Genomic DNA, 20,485 nt, shown 5'->3' on the forward strand with positions numbered 1-20,485 from the left:
GTTTTGCCTCACATGGTTGAAAAGTAGTTGCACAAACAGGGACGTTTCCAGACGGCTTACCTGCCTCCGACGTCGCGCAAAACTCTCACAAGAAAACGCGATATTTCGTGTTTTCCCCGCAACATGGCGCGACGTTCCGGAGGCAGGTAAGCCATCTGGAAACAGCCCAGGAGAGAAGCACAGCACCACAGCTTTGAGATCAAATGGAAGAATAATAATAGGGCATGATCCCTTGCCTGAGTACTGTCACTATCCATATGTGGTGAGAACCATCCCACAATGTTTTAATACTGAAGAGCCAAAACATGTGATACTGGGAATTTATGACTGGACAGTCCCAGACATGAAACTGAGCTGCAAAAAGCAGTTGGGGAAGGGTCTGACAGGAATGAGAGCTATAGTATTGGAGAAGCAGGGGATAATCTCTTTCTTTGCGTATGCTCTGCACAGAATAAAATTCTGGGCAAAGAAAAATCAAATTCTGTCATTAAGTTATAACAGGTTAAATCAAGTTGTGTGCATTTGCTGATGGTTGACCCTTTATCCTACTTCTACTAGTTACAAAGAGCTGTTTAGAATACTGAAGATTCATTTCCTGGCCACCAGAAAGCCTGCTCAGCTTCATTCTGGAATTGGAGATATGTTCAGATTTTTCTTCCAGAAAACTAAAAATTTACCTCAATGAAGGAAAAATCCCTCTTTGGGTTGTTTTAAACTCTGGAGAAGACTGATACCTGCTTTGTGCCTGAAGTCATTTCCCCCCTCTCTTTTGGATTCTAAAAGCCTGGGGTATGGGAGATTTCTAATGGGAGAATATACTATACTGCTCGGGAAAGGAACAGGTCTAACACTTTTTCCCCTTCGCTCAAAGCATACTAAAACTGGGCTAGGGTTAGTAACAATCATATGGTTTAGCTCTTGCTGGACTGTACCACTTTAAACGGTAAGGGGCAACAACTTTTTGACCTGTGGAAACAAATGGGGATTATATATCTTTCCCTATTTTAAAAAAGATGACTCGTGTCAAGGGGAGGGCTAGGCTGGTACTTTGCAGTGGAAGATTTTGTTGGTTACTTAGCTGGTTCTTGCTGTATTTTAACCACTGACTTCAGTGAACACTGCTAGAAAGTGATGCTTAAACACTAGAAGGCAAAGTCAATGGAGTGAAGGATTACTTAACTGAAAATCTCCCACTCCTGACATGTCATATTTGGAAAGATGCCCTCTATACAGTCTTGCTAGAAAGAGGTAGAATTGGCCCACATAACTGATGAACAAATTCCCTGGAGAACAGATTTGTTGCCTTTTGCATTGTTTCCCTAGGTTTGGTGCGCACTCCGGCTCTCTCTGATTACTCAGATTATTGAGTCCTCCCTGAAAAAATAAATATGCTGAGCATATAATAAATCATGACAGCTTTTACAAAGGATACAGCTGGCTCCAACAACCAACCTGTTCATGGGGAGAGGAGTGGGGTGGGGGGGAAGAAAGACACAGAAAAGAGTACAGAAATGAGACTGCACATGTTTTCACAACTAAAACAAATTATTTTCTAGAACTCTGGCATAATTACAGGTATGACTGACTTTGCAAATTCCCAACACCCAAAAGGGGATAGATGGAGGAAAGTTGCTTTAAAACACAACTTCAAACCTCTCTCCGCTAACTACAGACTTCTAATGCCGTGATTATAAACCATTCTGCATAGTGAAGAATGTTCACTTTTGGGATCAATTGTAAAACTTTGGGGATTACCATTATTCCTCAAAAAAACGTGCAGCTGAGAATGTTTACCTTTTCCCCACAGTTCTCCTGTTGCTTTGGCAAAATTTCTTCTCCTTACATAGGGCTTTTTTCTCATTTATTGAGTGATACCAGCCAATTAGAGATTATGTAGTAAGAGGGATAACATCACAGCGCTGTACAGCCATTCAGATCTGGCTATTTTAGTGAGGTGAGGGAAAACAAAGCTAATTTAGAGCAGAACAATGCTTCTTGGGTTCGTCACAAACACAAATACGATGTTTTCTGGATAGCCAAAGTTTCCCACACAGTAAAAGATTTCATGGAAAAAAAGGAAGAAAGACCACAGAAGCTGGACAGAGAAAACCCATGTTTTGTTGACAATGTCAAACCAATCCATCAAATCATGTAGGTAGAAGAGGGATGTGGACTTGGGAGAATGAAGTTTTGTATTTCAGTCCTATCTGGAAGAGTATTACGCAACCTCATACACCTTGAAAAATTAGGGCCCCAGTACCTATTAGCAGAGTACCTATGAAAGCCAGCAACTGAAGATGTGAATTTCTCCTTTGAAAAAAGGTGAACTGAAAATATGAATTTCTCTACTGAAAAAATATATTGTGTTTGAGATAATACCCAATATTAAAGGTGACACTAAAGCACCGATGTTAAATCTGAAACAGCTCCTTCACAGATGCACAATATCACTTGACCAGTAGGTTTGAGTTACCGAGCCCAAAAAATGATTCCCTGAAGTAGCCGCAGAGGCAGCAACTGAAGTGGGGATTTCGAAGAAAGCAGCATAGAAATATGAATATTCTTCAGCAACATCTTCTCAGAAAATTTCACCATGCTCGGATAACAGAATCTCTCCCCCCACAAATCTAATCAAAATGAAAGTAAGGAGATCATCTAGGACTTTCTGTGCTTCACAACAGAAAAATGCAAACCTTTTCACCCCAAAAGCAATCATTTCACCTTCTGCTAATGATTATTGCAGAGGCTCATTATAAAAGCTAAGCTATTCTAAAAGACATCACCTGGTTATCCAAACAACATCTAACATGAAAAAATGAAGCCCAGAAAAATTTTGGATACGGGAAATTTCTGGGTTGTATCCCCTCGCTTTAACTTAGAAAGCGAGAGAGAGAAGGAATGCACAAATATTGTACATTAAGACGACAATTCCTCAGCAGGGCAAACTAAGATGTGGGTGGCCTAGTCAAAGGAACACATTGGTCCTTTCAAAAGGATAATGTGATGCTCGAGCGGATAATACCGATGTCAGCGTTAATCCCTAGAGGTACTAATAATATAATTCCATCACAAAAAGCAAGCTCTTCAAAATAATGCTGCGGGTGCTCCGTCAAAAGTCATCAGCCCTCGACTCTGCTGTGCGGGGCGGGGTGACAGGAATGTGCCTGGAGTTATTATCTGAAGCAATGCTTACGAATCTTGTGCAGACAGGGGAGGCTTGCCACCGTCCAGCAGTTCTAAAGCATTTGAGAATAGGTGGGCTCAGAGGATCAGACTGAGATTTGGCTAAGAGAAAAACGCAGAGATGCCCCAGCTGAGCAGTCAACCAGAACACAACGCTTCCTCTGCAGTTCCACAAGCTGAGCCACTTACTTACTGCAATATTTATATGCTGTCTTTCTCCACAGATAAGGGCCCAAGGGGGTTCACGTACACTCAGTTAAAGGCTGATTCTGCACACGTTGGATAATGTACTTTCAATGCACTTTATCAATCGTTTGAGGTGGATTTTTTGTTCCACACACAAAAAAATCCATTCCAAATGATCTATAAAGAGGATTGGAAGTGCATTATCCAACGTGTGCGGAATCACTGAAAATCTGAAAGCTACAATACTCTAACAAGGGAATGAGGCACCCTCAGAGCCATAATCTAATCAGCAGCTACAGCTCACCCGATACCCTGTTTACTGAGATAACTTTGCTGTGCTGTGTTGACTCATCCTGTGTAATCCGCTTTAAGTCTGTGAGAAAGGCGGACAATAAATAATGTAAATAAAAAAAATAAAAAAATGAATGAATAAACGTAGCCAAAGGCCCTTCAGAACAACACCTTAGATGCTTCTCTGAATGCTATCAAGGAGATAATCAAGAAGTGCTAGTCTATCATAGCAAACCAAAGCAGAAGTTCAGTGCCACTTTAAAGACTAACAGCATTTATTCCAGCATCACTTTTCTTGAGTCAGAGCTCACTTCCTCAGATACGATGAATGAAAGGAAATCATTTTCCTCATTGTAATGCAGAAAATTACAGGACAGGAGGGGGGAGAAAGGCGTTGAGTGGCCTGGTATGGTTCACACATAATGGATGATGAGAGAGGTCAGAGGTTCCAAGGAAGTAAACATTTTAAGTATGTCTAACATTATAGGGCTCCACACGATGGCATACTGTGTGGAAACATCAACAAAAACTGGCTGTACTGGAAATAAAACAGCCATTTCCTCCAGTGGCAATGGCTGTAAAAAGCACCCCTTCAATTGCAGAAATGGTTAAGACAGGCTTGCTTTAGGTCTAGTTCTCACCAAAGTGATAAACTGCATGTCTGGATTGTACTACTTCTGATAGGGTTACAACTTTGGGTTGGGATATTCCTGAAGATTTTTGGGCGTGGACCATGGGGAGGGTGGGGTTTGGGGAGGGGTATAATGCCATAGACTCCACCCTCGAAAGCAGCCATTTTCTCCAGGGGAACTGATCTCTATCATCTGGAGATCAGTTGTAATTCTGGGAGATCTCCAGCCACCACCTGGAGACTGTTAATCCTAGCCAGACTCACATGACCGAATATTCCCCCATAGCAATAATATCCCTTCACATAGAAGACTAGCATGTCAGGCCAAAGAATTTTAGTTCCGGTGGGATAGTTGTGTTAATCCAAACAAAACAGAAGTCCAGTGCCAAGTTAAAGATGAACAACATTTATTCTTGTATGTTTGCTCAATTGTGAAGGCCTTTAGCCGTATGCAATAAACATTATTTTGATTCTGATTCTATTTCAGTATGATTTCAGCTCAGTCTTCTCTTCGAAATGCAAGTTTACTATGGGTAGGAATATTGTTTTCACAGGTACACATTCCATCATGGTAGCCCCAACCTACGAAGTGAAAGAGGCAACTCTAGAGCTGAATTCCCACTTAAGTTACATCAAAATCTTTGTGTATACCCCCCAGTTCACACTGAGGGTTTCCACACAGGAACTGGGGACAAGGGGAGGGGGGAAGCATGCATACAACCAGTTCAGATATGTCAAGAACTTATAATTTCTCTCTTTTCTCCACACGCTGCCAGAAATGGTGTTGTATCAGGCAAACAGTATTTTGCAGCTCTTGAGATGTCTGTTGTTGTTTCAAAGCACTCTGAAACATAAGGCCTGTAAAAACTTCTAATTGTCCTAGATACGCCTCCCAAATTCGCCATCCAGCGCAGCTTTTTGTGCTGAGGTAAAAACCGAGGAAGAAAGCTCACAGAGCAGTAAATGTCAAAGGGGAGTAAATTTCAAAAAACATGAAGGCATTAAATTGAATCATAGGAACATTTATAAGGGAAATCCACTTGACAGAAACAAATGTGACTCAAATGCGCCCATCGACTCCCTCCTCTGTCGGCAGCGACACAGGCTGATAAAGTACAGAAAGGCTACTGTAGGCCCTCCAGGCTTATTTTGACTAAAGCTTAGGAATGCAACATATAAACACAAGACTCCCACATTACACTGTTACAACTTGCATTAACAGCAACTAGACAAAAGCCACATTTTCACAGAAACATCTCACAGGGATAGCGTTTGGGTTGGGGAGGGGCAACGCAAAGCAAAAAAACAACACGCAATTTCCTCACATAAATCATGCTCCCAAAATTCAAGAGGTGACTGATATACTGCAAACAACTGCAGATTTAATTTCCCTTTTAAACTGTACCCAAAGACCACCCCTCTGTTTATCTGCTGAAGGGTGAATGGAACAGATGCAACATTTTCAGTCTTCAACACTGTACAAACGTTGATCAGTTGCCTATTACGGCTTCGGTGTGTCACTTTTGATTGATATGCAAAGCAGCCCCTACTGCTGCTGTGTGAATTGCTTTTCATAGCATTTAGGTCAGTGGAAGACATATGTGGGGGGCAAGCTAATGCTCTGGTAACTAGAGCCATGAAAAACATCTTTATTTATTTTTCATGAAATACTCATTGTTAGGATGATGGGGGGGTGGGTGGGCTGGGCCTATATATTCCCTGCCCCCCACCCCGAGAGTTGTTGTTGCCCGACAGCACCTCTCCCAGTGCAAGGGTATTTGGCTACAGTAATGCCATCAAGGTTTAGATTCCCGAAGCTCAAATATGAATTTTGGCAGTAGCGATTGCCTTCAATATGCAAATATTATGAACGGACATTTCTTGCTGGCCTTGGATTTTAATCTGAGCCAGAAAAGAACATTCTTTTGCTTTTTGCTTTTAATGCAGAAGGAAGAGTTTCTCCCCTCCCCCACCTGTTGCCCTGCCAAAATTCGGACACAATTTCAGTTGTGTGCAAAGCATAGAAACTCTGTAAAATGTAATTCCCTTATACTTGATATTAGGTTAGGCTTTGTGGACTGAGCCAGTGACTACAATCACAGAGACCAATTAGGGTTCCATTTTGTGTGTGTGTGTGTTAGGGTTGCCAGCTCCAGGTTGGGAAATTCCTGGAGATCTGGGGGGTGAAACCTGGAGAAAGTAGGGTTTGGGGAGGGAAAGGACCTTGGCATGGCATAATTGCATACAGTCCACCCCTCAAAGAAGCCATTTTCTCCAAGTGAACTGATCTCTGTGGCCTTTACAATGGGCCAATTTTGGCCTCAAATAGGCTGTTTGGGGCCCAAATTGGCCCACTGCAAAGCGTTCACATACTCTTGGGGTGGCGCAATGACATCACTCCAGGGTGCCTTGGTGAACTAAAGTTGTTTATTCCAAAACAGGGTTTTAAAATGAGATTCAAGCAACATTTAGTATTGTACTGTATATCTCGGGGGGGGAGGGGTCTGTTTTTTAACAGAAAAAAAATCCAGTGCAGTCGTAAAATAAAATGCAATCCAGTATTTAAATGGAAATCTCGGAAATCTCAGTAATATCATGTACCTTAGACATACACAATTTAATAAAATATCCCTCAAAAGCTGTTAGTAAAACAAATGATGTGTTAGTATATTTCTAGTGTTTATAGATATTTTACAGGATTAAGGATTACTTAATCAAAGTGCTGTTTTACTACTCTACAAGCCTTAAGCAATCTTAAGAAAAAGCTGACATATAATTAATTCCGACCGGACACGTGATTAAATTCAAGAGGTGCCGGAATGCCGTTCCACCGCATTCTGGCTGAAAAAGAGCCCTGCTGGCAACTATCTGTTGTCCAAAATGATGTTTGCTGGTGTCCTTTCATGCTGATACATTAACCACTCAGTTGTTTATTAAATTTTTTACTATTTCACAAAGAAATGCACAACTGCACACACCTGCTCTTCTCAAACAGCTCTGCAAGCTTGTTCAACTGTGCATGCTGTAGCTCAAGAAAAGACTCTGAAAATCCGGTAACACCCTGAGCCTTATGAAAGTAGAAAATAATTTCAACAGCAGCGAAGCTTCTAGACCAGGGCTACCCAACCTTTTTCAGCCTGTGGGCACCTTTCGAATTCTAACACAGGTTGGTGGCTACAACCACAAAATGTGGTTGTAGCCACCACCGTAAAATGTCAGGGAATGAGGTTATATAGTAACTCTTCAACATTTCAGGCAGTAGCTCTGTTTAACAGGATGCTTTTATTTATATATGCACAGCTGATTAGAAGCCCGGCTGAGCAAAAGCCCACCTGGCCCTTGCCCACTTTCTAAAAGAACATGGCAGGCAACAGGAAAGGTGTTGGCAGGTGCCACAGTGTCCACGCGCACCACATTGGAGACCCCTGTTCTAGAGAACAGCAAGAGAGAGAAGAAAGACAGGCCCCCCTTGGTTAAGGCACCAGAACAATGAGGAATAAACTGGAGACCTCAGACCGAACAGGTATTTGTACTGTATTATGATTTTATCAGGAATTTTCCTTGTTTCTGGGCCATTTTAACTGTACAAACACATTTGCCGATTACCAGATGTCATCAAGTTCAGATCAGCTGCTGGCTAAATCTACAGAATCGAGAAACCAATAGTGTCTCATCTGAACTTCAGCAGATTTAGAACATTTGTGACACTGCCAAAGTAGTAAAGTCAACAACCAAATGAGGTGGGTTGTATTCTTTCAACCCAAGACACATTTGATGTATGGAGAGAATCAAGGATTATATAACAAACAATTCCACTTTATGAGCATTTGCTGCCCTCTTGTGGCTTGTGCGTGAGGAAGACAAAACAGAAATCATGGACATTTGTATTACTTTAGACAGTATTACTATCGCTTACACAGTACCAGCAGCATATACATAATTTTACATGTTCACATGTAATGCCAAACTATGTTTCAATGTCATATGATCACATGCTTCTTCTTCCTGTCTTCCTTGATTACCTAATGCATTTTCCATTTTTCAGCATCCCAGTTCTACCATTATGTTCAAACTAACAAACCTGGTTATGGTTTGGAGGGTGTCAGGCTCCAACTCCCGCAGGTCTGAGTCCAGGACTGCTGGGTCTCTGGTGGACGGCTACAGGAGATGTCTCAAGTGCTAGGGGAGGAGAGGGTTCTGTCTCACCCTGGTCCCTCTCTCCCCTGTCCCATACTTCTCCCTTGACCATCAGGTTGAGGCTTGGCCCATCCTCCTTGGCTGCCCTTTAAAGGAGATTCTGGGGCAGGATAACCTCAGGCTCGTTTAATGCTCCCTGAAAGGGGGAGCAACAGAGTGGGGCAACAGGGGCCGCTGGGTTTCCAGTGTGGGCACCCTCTCCTGTGCCCTACCTTCCCTCATTACCCTAATGGGCTGTTTTCTTGGCCTGTGCTGTCCTAAGAGGGGTGGGGACACTATGGACTCTATATGGGTTGCCATCAGGTGTGGCTCAGCAGTGAATCCCCAACACTCCACTGCATTATGGGAAGGGGGGTTGTGGCCACCTCAAGGAACAGGCCGGAAAGGCCTTCTTGTGCCCACCCAACTCTCCCTCACCTGCTTGTGGGTGGGGCTTTGGCACTAAGATGGTTGGTGCTGCTCCAGCCATAGGCAGGGCCTGTACTGCTTTGGAGTCTCCCTCAGCCTTGGTTTGACCCCTAACAAAGGGCAAGCACAAAGCAGTTTGCTGATTGGGACATAACAAGCAAGCTACGGTTTGCCACAAAAGAGAAAGTCAGGGAGTGAATCATATCTTGTGAAGGGAAGAGGGAGTGTGGAAACTTAAGTCTCACCCAAATAATATTTACCTCAGGTTGGGCATTACATAGGGACCAACTGTAGCGCACACATTCTTACATAAATAGCATCTGAACATTTGCCAGTAACACTATACAAATCATAGCCAACGGCATCATTATAAATTTCATTATTTTATCTAACAAGTAAAGTGAGCAGTTTGTGCAAATCACAAAAAACAACCAAAGAAAAGCCACACACAGACAAGAGAGGTGTTTCAACAGAAATGTATGACTTTGCCAATTAAATACAATCTGCCAAAAAGAATTCACTCCCCAATCCCAATCCAGCCTGATGAAGCCTGAGCATGCCTTACAAAACATGGAATGTCACAAGCAGTTGAGAGTTAAAATCAGTATGTGTGTGTGTGTGGGGGGGGGGGAGGCGGTATTACAAAGGCAGCAAAATGGGGTCACCTACATCCCTGGGGGACTCCTTCGGTATGCAGCCTGCCCCTGGCCCAACAACTTGTTAAAGACGGAATATCCTCATTTTGCTTGGATTGTTGAGAACAGTTAAAGGTGGGAGGAAAGAGAACCCAAAGGGAGACTGGGAATTTGCACTGCTTAAGATCTACTTTGGGGGAGGAAAGTTGGGGTGGACAGGAGCGAAGTTCCACAACCGTTTGTCCACCCTCCCATGCAATTGTTTCTGAGCGCACATACCCACCCAATTTGTCATGACAGCAAAATTAAAACACCCTCAAAAGCTAAGAGGAAGACATGCACCGAGAGAGACAAGATGACACACAGAGAGAAGCAAGTAAAAGAATTCAGATGTGACACATCTTAAAATCCTTGGGGAAGCAGCTTACGTTTTCCCAGGAGATTTTTTCAACCAGAAGAGATCATCGCTTGTAATCCCATACTCCAGCGCCCCAGGAATCTACAAAGGACACCTGCAACTATTACCAACATCTTGCCAAATAACTTTGCACGTTAAAGCATATCATGCATGAAGAATTAATTTGGACTCTACATGCAATTATCAGTCCAGTCCTCAGTTTTCTGCAAGACCAAACATAACAAACACTCTTTATGATGAAAAATAAGCATATTCGGTATTTTACATAGTGTGAGTACTGGGTGGTGCCTTTGACCAAACCAATTTGGTGTGGTGCAGGGCCTGTAAATCAGAAACTGGCCTTAGGGATGCTTACTCCTATCCTTATCCCTCCTCAAGTGCAAATTTCCCTTCAAACTATGCTTTAACATCAAGAAATGAAGTGAAGGGGAAAAGAGAAGAGAGTAGGGAAGGAAGAGAATGTTTTGTGGTGAGCCAGCTAGGACCAGCCACTTTTAGCTACACCCCAGTTCATCTTCTACCTCGCTATTCCTGATCCTTTCTCAGGCCAAGGTGACAAGGGCTTAAATACTATCCAGTAGCCTGTACAAACCTGCCCCCCCATCCCCTTGTTCCTACCCTCACAAGAGGACCAGGCCTCACCTATCCTGCGTTGCTTAGCAACCAGCATGATGCTCAGACTGGTGGTGCATATGATTGTGGGCAGGGCTTTTTTTCAGCTGGAATGCGGTGGAGTTCCGGTACCTCTTGAAAATGGTCACATGGCTGGTGGCCCTGCCCCCTGATCTCCAGGCAGAGGGGAGTTTAGATTGCCCTCCGTGCCGCTGGAGCCACCAGCCATGTGACCATTTTCTTCGAGGGCAACCCACTGAGTTCCACCACCTCTTTTCCCAGAAAAAAAGCCCTGATTGTGGGGCTTGGATGGCTTAGGGCCAAACGACAAGTGACGAATGACACAGGTTGGACATTTGTCAGCTTCCCTCAAGTTTTGATGGGAAATGTAGGCAGCTTGGCGGAATGTTGGACAAGTGACAGTTGAAAAGTCCGTTGGGCAGCAGTCGGAGAGCCAAGCTGCAAGACCAGGACGCCTACATTTCCCATCAAAACTTGAGGGAACCTTTGTCAGGTGTCACTTGTAGCTTGGCCCTTAGAGAACTCAGCCCCTCGTGCTCCCCCAGGACAGCCACAAATGGCCCTTTACAGCTGTCTGAATTGCTCCTCTCCTCATCCGTTTGCAGCTTTTCAGGGGTGGGTGTGGCACCACCTGTCAGTTGTCGTATCCAAACTGTGCTTTAGAACAGCCCTTTTTTGCATTGCAGCAATATGAGCTGGAACTGAAACAATGCCCTTATTACATCCACTTCCCAAAGCAGACGTAGTATTTCCCAAACTCATAACCATGGTGACAAGATCAGGAATGTTCCCTGCTCTTTCCCTGCTGCGTGAATTTTTTCTGTACTTCCCATTTCAGCTCTAACTCCTCCAAAGTTAACTCGGTGTTTTCCTTTAAACCAGGGCCTGAAGGCAAATAGATTCAAATCAATGCAACTTACATTAGCGGGATATTTAGGCCTCCCACCAGTGGCAAGGACTATGTTTTCTGCTGTGAGCAAAGTCTAGGAATAAAGCCACAAAGATGTCAGGCACTGAGATTAAAAGGATCAGCTTTAGATGAACTGCTCTCTATGAATGCAACCTTTTTTTAAAAAAAGATTATATTAAACAATGCATGCAAAAAGAGAAGACAAAATACTAAAAATTCCAGCATAATTTTTGTAATCAATAACATTTGGACAAACATTATCCTGGAATTTATTCTTCAAAAATTCAGCAAACAGTGCCCATCTTTCAATAGATTTATCTACATGATAACAAACAAAAATTTATTCTGTTCTCCTCTAATATTAAAAGTGTTCCAGACTTCTTTCAAGGAGCTGTGATATATGCATATATCTTAGTAGATGTGAATGGATTTCACATTAATTCCAAATCTCTTCCAGCAACATTTCAAATAACCTAACCTAATCCAACGATCTCATGAAGCATCCATCCATCTCATTGATTTGTCAAAGATTTTAGGTCAAATAATAGTATTTGACATGTTCAAAAATATGAGAGGTCAGTCTGCACACACTGACATTGCCAAAATGAGAACAGATACAGTAGAGTCTGTAAAACATCATGGATGCAAAAATCTCTTTCATTTAAATTAACAAAAATGCCAGTGTAGAAAGGACATTCAACCAAGCCAGTTTTGGTTCTCAGCTGATACAATTTCATTTAAATCTTTTTCCTGTATTCTCTGGTGGTGGTAGAAAGTGCTGTCAAGTCTTAGCTAACTTATGGCGACCCCTGCTGGAATTTTCAAGGCAAGTGATTAACGGAGGTGGTTTGCCATTGCCTGCCTCTGCATCGCAACCTTGGTCTTCTTTGGTCTCCCATCCAATTACTAACCAAGGCTGCCCCTGCATAGCAGCCGAGGTCTGATGAGATTAGGCTTGTCCAGGCTATCCAGGTTAGGGTCTGTCTTTCCTGTTCCCCCAACCCCATCCCAAATCTCTGAAGCCACAGCAATATTTTAACGCTTTTGCAGAACTACTAAAAACAGCCATTACAAGCCTGGTGGTATAGAAATAGTCCAGAAAGTGCCTCTAAGTTGGGGCCGGGGGGCTTTCTAGATAACACCGTCTCTGTTGCCCATGAAGAATGAGTCACTCTAGGAAGCCACCCTAGTATCATCCTGGAAACTCTTTGCTGCAATGACACCAAATTAGGAGAGCTATATATTTTGGACACCCTGACCTGGACAGCTCAGGCAAGCCTGATTTCATCAGATCTCAGAAGCTAAGCCAGGTTGGCCTTGGTTAGTTATTGGATGACCTCCAAAGAAAACCAGAGTTGTTATGCAGAGGCAGGCAATGGCAAACCACCTTTGTTTGTCTCTTGCCTTGAAAATGCCCGCAGGGGTTGCCATAAGTCAGCTATGACTTGATGGCACTTTTCACCACCATTTTGGACAGACACTTGTACCCCTAAAATTCTGCACCTGATGACACCCCCCTGACCCCGCACCGCCTTGTAACAGAGCTAACCGTGGCTTGGTACATAAGACAGTAAAGGTTTTCCATTGTTCAGATGGGGGCTACCAACAGTGACAGATCAGCAAGGGATGTCACCAGCGGCTGCTACCCCAGCCCACCTCCTCATGGTCCCCAACGCTGCCAAGGAGCAAAACGGCCAATGCTCTTTCCTTCCTGATTCTCTAAGAATCTTTAAAGACAAAGTGGTAAACTGCACATGCCCAGTAGGGTTTCCTGAATTCTCATAAGTTGCAAGACATTGGGAAGCCCCATTGGGCTCACGGCTTGCCATGCTGTCTTGGAAGACACTCGAGGAACCAAGAGAGAAGGGATATCTACTTCTCTGGCTCCAGTGGGAGGCAGGGAGGCAATAGTGATGGGGGTAATAGAGGCTGGCACCCTCCCCATAAATCTGCCTCACTTCATCCCATCACAGGGCCAGCCATAGCTACACAACAAAACTCTCCGATGATAAGAGCTAGAAGCAACTCGGTGTTATTGTTCCTGATACCAGAAGTTCATTTTCAAAAAGCCAGCTGAGCATCTTACCTCTTTGTTGGCTTTTGACAACCCGCGAATCGTGTGAGCGTCCACAAAACTGCCTTTCAAGTTGAAGTACTTCACATTTCTGTCAAAAAAACATACAATAAAACAAAATCGCAACACATGCAACCTGATCCTGTACTCGATTATTCAGCAATGTCTCACTAAATTCAATGGGACTAACTCCCCGAAGAAAAGAGCAAGAGTTCAGTAGCACCTATAAAACTAACAAAATTAATGGTAGCGTATGAGCTCATACCCTACCACTAATTTTGTTAGTCTTATAGTTGCTACTGGACTCTTGCTCTTTTCCACTGCTACAGACAGATTAACACGGCTACCCATCTTGATCTATCCCCAAGGATAGATCAAGTGCAGAATTGCAGCCTTAGCAAACTGCAGCAATCAACTCGGGGTGCTTTTAGCATCATGATAAAGTATTAAGTGGATGCCAAAAAGGAGAGAAACTCTGAATTGGGGCGGGGGGGGGGACACACCAGCATTACAAGCAAGAGTGGATTGGGAAGGGATAACTGCCATGGAGCAAGTCAAACTGAGCAGCTCCTGCTGTGCTACATGCCAACACTGCAGGGGCACTCAGTTCAGTGGGGCTGACAATGGGTATTAGCTCATCGCCTGCATTATCCCCCACAACTGGAAGCAGTGCAGGAGGATGCAATTGGTGAGCTGACCCAAACAGTCATGAATAATGAAGGGTCTGGTCAAACAGTGCCGAGGCTCGGGCTTGGCTCTGTTTCCTGCTGGCCACCAGTGATCCTCTAGGGCAGTGTTCTACCAAGAGATTTCCCCGAAAGGTCAATGGCCAGTCCACCGCTGATTCCAATAATCTGATGTTTCTCGTGCAATTTTTGGTGCTCGAGATCATTCTTCTATTTTTATTTATTTTATTCAATTTATATTCAGCTCTCCCTGCAAGTGGGCTCAAAGCGGATCACAGGCGGTAATAAATACAATAAAAATAGATAACATAAATTAGATTAAAAACATAGCCTGCTGTCTCCATCCAGTGATCTGGCACTGTGAAAAGCCCCTGGATGAGACAGGTTTTTTTAAAAAAAACTGGCAACTCATCTAGAACTTACAAGGCAGCTTTGCTCTAATTGTTGTTTCTATTCAACTTTGTAAGAGAGGACAGCTCCTGCCCCTTGAATGTTAATGGGGCAGGGCATATTTTGGGGACAGCCATCTTGGGTTTTATTGTTGTATGAACTGAGTTTTATGATATCATTGTATGAATTGTTTTATGTATGTTTTAATGTGTTTTAACCTGGTTGTTACGCCCCTCTGAGCCCGCCATGGGGAGAGCAGACAAATAACCGAATAAATGAAACGAAATACAATGTGTGGTATCGACTGGAAGGTTTCTATTATAAATACATTTCAGTAGGGTAGCCGTTTTGGTCTGCTGCCAAACCCCCAAAGGGTCCTGTGGCACCTTAAAGATGACCACATTTACTGTACTGTAAACTATTTACTGCACAGTTTTGTTTATTGTTACTCAAACTCACACAGAAATAAATCTGGTAATCTTTAAGGTTCATTTGCATTAATTAAAGTTGTTTGATTACACAAGGGAGGGGATATTTACTTGTCCTGTAGCTGCACTCTGTGTCCCCAATTCAAGGATTTCACATAGTTTTGAACAGCTTCTGCCATTGCAGACCTAGAAAGACAGAGGATTGAAACATCACAGTCACTGAATGGTATATTTTCACATTCACCAGCCAACGAGACATGGGGGAGAAGCTAACACCTCCTTTACTCTGTTAAAAAAATATTATAGGCTCAAACGAGACTAGTTAGTGAGAGATCGGACAGACTTATGCTATGTGGACGTGCTCCATCTCCCTTTCTTATTAGCAAATCTTCCTTTAGTGATGCCTTGCAAATTTTAATATCTGGTTGTTGTGGATTTTCCGGGCTGTACAGCTGTGGTCTTGGAATTGTCGTTCCTGATGTTTTGCCGCCAGCTGTGACTGGCATCTTCAGAGGTGTAGCACCAAAAGACAGAGATCTCTCAGTGTCAAACCTCTGAAGATGCCAGTCACAGCTGCTGGCGAAATGTCATGAACTACAACGCCAAGACCACGGCGATACAGCCGGGAAAATCCACAACAACCATCGTTCTCCGGCCATGAAAGCCTTCGACAATATATTTAATATCTGGGTTCTTCTGAAATAAAATATTCACCCAAATCAGCAACAAGGAGGTAGAGTATTAAATAGTTTAGTCAAGCAACCATCTACCTTCCAACTTTACATAAGAGTGTGAAGGCTTTCGCACATGCATTTGCCATGGGTATCTGCGGTGAGTCTCACATGACCTCACAGGAGCAAAAACCACAGCACAGCCAGCTTTAGTAACCTCCATGCAATAGACTGCAGCACGGAAAAAGGATGTTCCACGTGTCTCCTAGACAGGTATCCAGCCAAAAAAGGCCCAGCTGCTTTATGGACGGATTGCTCACAGTCAGACCATGTCTCCAGCTGGTACAATCGGTTTCTAGGCAAGGGGTTCTACTGCGGGAGTAGCGCATGCCTATAGGAGCCTGCTGAGGTGGTATTACTTTAATGTCCAGGAAGCAGAAGGAAAGGACTTGGCAGAATGGTGCTCGGCTATTTTGGATCTAGGACAACCAGTTGAGTATGTTCCTCCTCCTTTCCAACTGTACCCTTTTGTTGCAACCAACCACCACGTGCTCTTCTGGCATCGGAGCGGGTGCACAGCTATGCATCCACTCCCTACCTGGCTTTTGCCCTTATCTTTGTGCCTATCTACCTCCACTTTCTCCACACGACAAAAGCTCTCTTGCAGCTCCTCTTCAGTTTTGCCTAGGGTCTACCGTCCTTCAACTGCTGTGGTGATCCTCCAGGTATCTCTGTTTGTTTTCCCCTCCTCCTTACTCTCCGCCAAAGCTCCATCTGAATTCTTTAGTGCTCTGGATAATCTAAGGCAGTGTTGCAGCAGAACAGTTTATTTTACTGCGCAGCACAGTAACTGGGGTGTTCGGTTAGCTAAATTTGTTTAATTTATAAACTCTACAAGCTATTACTTAGGGTATCAGCGCAAATTAAGGCCATAAACAAAGGTACAAGCTGCGTAACGATTCCAGACGTTTTTATGAGAGAACAGGAAAAGAAGCCAGAAATTCTAATGCAAAAAATAGAAGCTATTATTTCAGGAGGCTTGTGAACAAACCTCAGGCATAAGAAGCCAACAGCCTTTGGACTGTGAAGTGCTCTGTGATCAGATATTAGATACACACATAATCGCCTGCTAAGGCGCAGTCCAAACTAAATAGCAATTCTCAGGTACAAAGTCCTGAAGATCTGAAGGGCTACGAGTCAAAGCAAATTCAGTTTTACAGATGTTGGTGAGATTACATGGAAAATCAATGGCATAACTGGGTTGCAAAGTCACATTTCTAGGGCTTGCATACTCCAGAAATCAAAGTGTTAATCTCAGAGCTGCTGACTATAGTACCAACTTCTGCTTATATTGCCCAGGAGCAGAGTATCTCAGTATTTTAGCCATAGCTCTTGCTAGCTCTCGTCAATGTGCATCATAGAATTTTGAACGCCGTAAGCAAAATCCTGTTGGATTAGAGATACAGTCTACCTAGTCCAGCCTCGTGTTTCTCACCATGGCCAACCGAAACCCCAGAAGGCCTATAAGCAGGACACGGAGGCCAAAGCCTCTCCCTGTTGCTGCCCCCCCACTGCCTCCAGCAACTGCTATTCAGAGGTACAGTGCCTCTGAAGAAGGAGGTTCCATTTGGCCATCATGACTAGAGATGGGCACAAACCTGAAAAAAACCGAATCATGTGGTTTGTGGTTCGTCATATTTCATGAACCACAAACCACAAACTTTCACAAACCTGCCCCTGGTTCGCAAACCGGTTCATTTGGTTTGTGAAAACACCACATCCAGGTCAGAAAATAATCACTTCCGGGTTAGCAGAAGTTCATTTCTGGGTCAGCAGAAGGTCTGCAGGAAGTCCATCCCCTGTTGCCTAGGAAACTGATTGATTGGCACCAGGCTGTCTACAGTGACGAACCAAAAAACCAAACAAACGAACCAGCCTAAAGTTCATGACAGTTCATCAGAAATGGGATCTGAAGAACCGTGGTTCGTGAACCACGAACCGGCTTGGTTCGTGCTCAATTTTGGTTCATATTTTGGTTCGTGCCCATCTCTAATCATGACTAATAGTTACTGAGACCTCCAGCTGCTTCCATTGCTTTGCCTAATCCCCTTTTAAAGCCTCTGAACTAGTGGCTGTCATTAGATCTTGTAGAAGCAAATGCCATCCATTTTTATGCGCTGGTGTGAAGATTGTCTGTAGTGTATTCCCACCTACCAATCTCACTGGGTGCCTCCCAAATTCTAAGATTATGGAAGAGGGAGGAAAAAGCTTCCTCTATCCAATCTATTAACAACTTTGCTGAAGCCAAAGCACTCTGGACACGGTCACTGCCCAGGTGGAGTACCTCCTGGAAACATTATGAACTCTTTGGAGGAAAAGATAGGATATAAGTTTAAATAATTCAACAGGCCTATTGTTTATATAATCTGGAAAGAAAGAAAGTCTGGTCCTGCCAAGGACTCTGGGTCTGCTTGTAGAGCGAATGTGGTGTAGTGACTAGAGGAATAGATTAGGAATTGAGAGACCCAGGTTCAATTCCCCGCTCCGCCATTTAAGCAAACTGGGTGACCTTGGGCCAGTCACATACTTTCAGCCTATCCTACATCATAAGCGTATTGTTGTTGTTGTTATGGCTACATGGTCACTTTTACTTTTTTAAAAATTAAGTTTTTATTAGTGCAAAACAAAAAAGAAAATAAACAAAAAAGAAAATAGCACTGGCTACAAAAACACTATTAGCAAATCTATACATAGAGTCTCTACATGAGACGGCAGGGCATGTCTCTGTCAAGTGTTGAGAAATGCAATGTTACTGGGAAGTGTAGTTTTGAAAGACAGAGCTGGCAGAGATCGCTCGGGGGGGGGGGACGAATCCTCACAGCCTTCTGCCGCACCTGGCGTACCAGACTGTCTCCCCTTCCAGAGCTTTTACCCTGCCACCCTTGCTGCTTAAAACATTGAATTAACTGCGTCTCAGCAAGGCAAGGCTCTGGAAGGGGAGATGCCAAAGGTGGCAGAGAGCTGTGAGAGAATCCATACCCCCGGAGCAATCTCTGCCAGCTCTGTCATTTAAAACTATGCTTCCTGGCTAACATTGTGTCTCTCAACAGGTGAAGAACACGTATCAAAAGTATTGTGTGGAGCTGATGGGACTCATTAAAAAAAAGGTAAGGGTAGTCCCCTGTGCAAGCACCGAGTCATTACTGACCCATGGGGGGACATCGCATCACAACGTTTTCTTGGCAGACTTTTGTTACAGGGTGGTTTGCCATTGCCTTCCCCAGTCACCTACACTTTTCCCCCAGGAAACTGGGTACTCATTTTACCGACCTTGGAAGGATGGAAGACTGAGTCAACCTTGAGCCGGCTACCTGAACCCAGCTTCCGCCGGGATCAAACTCAGGTCATGAGCAGAGCTTGGGCTGCAGTACTGCCGCTTACCACTCTGCACCACGGGGCTCCTGATTTTGGACTCACAGGCATCTATTTATGCAACTGCTGTCTATATGCAATACATTCAAATGTTGATAAGTTTATAAGGTCCTCAATCCAATGAATTACAGGAGGTGGGCTTTTGGCTTTCCAATGTTGCAGTATAAGTCTTTTAGCAACTGGAAAGGCACAGAGGGTCCATTTCCATTGACCATCAGTTAGATTCCTACACCACAGGGTTGTTGTGAGGAGAAAGTGAAGGAGAGGAGAATTATGTAAACTGCTTTGTGTCCCCACTGGGGAAAAAGGTGGGGTATAAATGAAGTAAAATAAAAAAAATTAAAGAATGAACTTTGGTATCCCTGGTTGAGCACAAAATATGTGCAACATCAGTGGTACATGCATGTCTAAATGATCAGGTTTCCTCACAAAGGTCATACAAGCAAGAATCCTATGTAATTCTGTTTATGTTGTAAGGAATCCTGGTTGTTTAAGAGTTACTGTGCCATTTACAACGGATTCACTTCTGCATCTATTTTGCTTGGCTGGTATCCATCCCCCCAGCATGAAGAGTAAGGCTGAACTGCTCTGGACACGAATTTCTGAACCAGTCTTTAAAGGGGTGCAATTGGAAAACAGAAATGACCCATTTCATTCCCTTCTGACATTTCTCTTAAGCATGGTGGAGGAGTCCATCCACGTACATCTGGTACGGCAGTCCTGTTTCTGATGCTGCCAGATATCCGTGCATGGGTGTAATGTTTCAATTTGGGGTAAGAACATAAGAACATAAGAGCAGCCATGTTGGATCAGGCCAATGGCCCATCCATTCCAACACTCTGTGTCACACAGTGGCCAAAAAAACAGGGGTCATCAGGAGGGCTGCCAATGGGGAAGGATATGTGTGTACAGGGGTTGTTTCGTAGAAAAAGAGCTGGAGGAACTCATTAGCATAACTTATTAGCATATGCCACGCCCCCTGACATCACTGGAAGTGTATCATTTGCATAACTGATTAGCATATGCCACACCCCCTGACGTCACCTATCCTGGCTGTTTTGGACCATTCAGGGCCGAAACTGGGTCCAAAATAGCAAAAAGGGGCTGAAAATGGCTGAAAAGGGGCCCAAAATGGTTAGCATTGGGCTGCTGCTGAGCGGGAGAGTGATCCACCACCTGTCAGAGGCCTGATCCGGGCCATTTCGGCCCCAATCCAGGCCGAAACGGGCCCAAAATGGTCAAGAGTCAGGTGGGCGGGGCCACCTGACATATGACTTCTTTGGGGAACTGCCGGAACCGCGTTCCTGCATGT

The 20,485-nt window shown here is 43.9% G+C and overlaps 1 protein-coding gene across 1 annotated transcript in view; it reads right to left on the bottom strand.

Moving 5' to 3' along the window:
• The window catches only part of TXNRD2 (thioredoxin reductase 2), a 69,772-nt gene that overhangs the window by 37,447 nt on the left and 11,840 nt on the right, over positions 1–20,485 (bottom strand). Inside the window, exons 5-9 of the mRNA XM_054995989.1 lie at positions 15,182–15,256; positions 13,579–13,657; positions 11,503–11,565; positions 9,960–10,030; positions 1,433–1,452 (exon numbers count right to left, since the gene is read on the bottom strand). Coding sequence (XP_054851964.1) covers positions 1,433–1,452; positions 9,960–10,030; positions 11,503–11,565; positions 13,579–13,657; positions 15,182–15,256 — 308 coding nt within the window. The remainder of the gene's footprint in view (positions 1–1,432; positions 1,453–9,959; positions 10,031–11,502; positions 11,566–13,578; positions 13,658–15,181; positions 15,257–20,485) is intronic.

This window comes from Eublepharis macularius, chromosome 13 (genome assembly GCF_028583425.1).
Source record: "Eublepharis macularius isolate TG4126 chromosome 13, MPM_Emac_v1.0, whole genome shotgun sequence".
Lineage (NCBI taxonomy): Eukaryota > Metazoa > Chordata > Lepidosauria > Squamata > Eublepharidae > Eublepharis > Eublepharis macularius.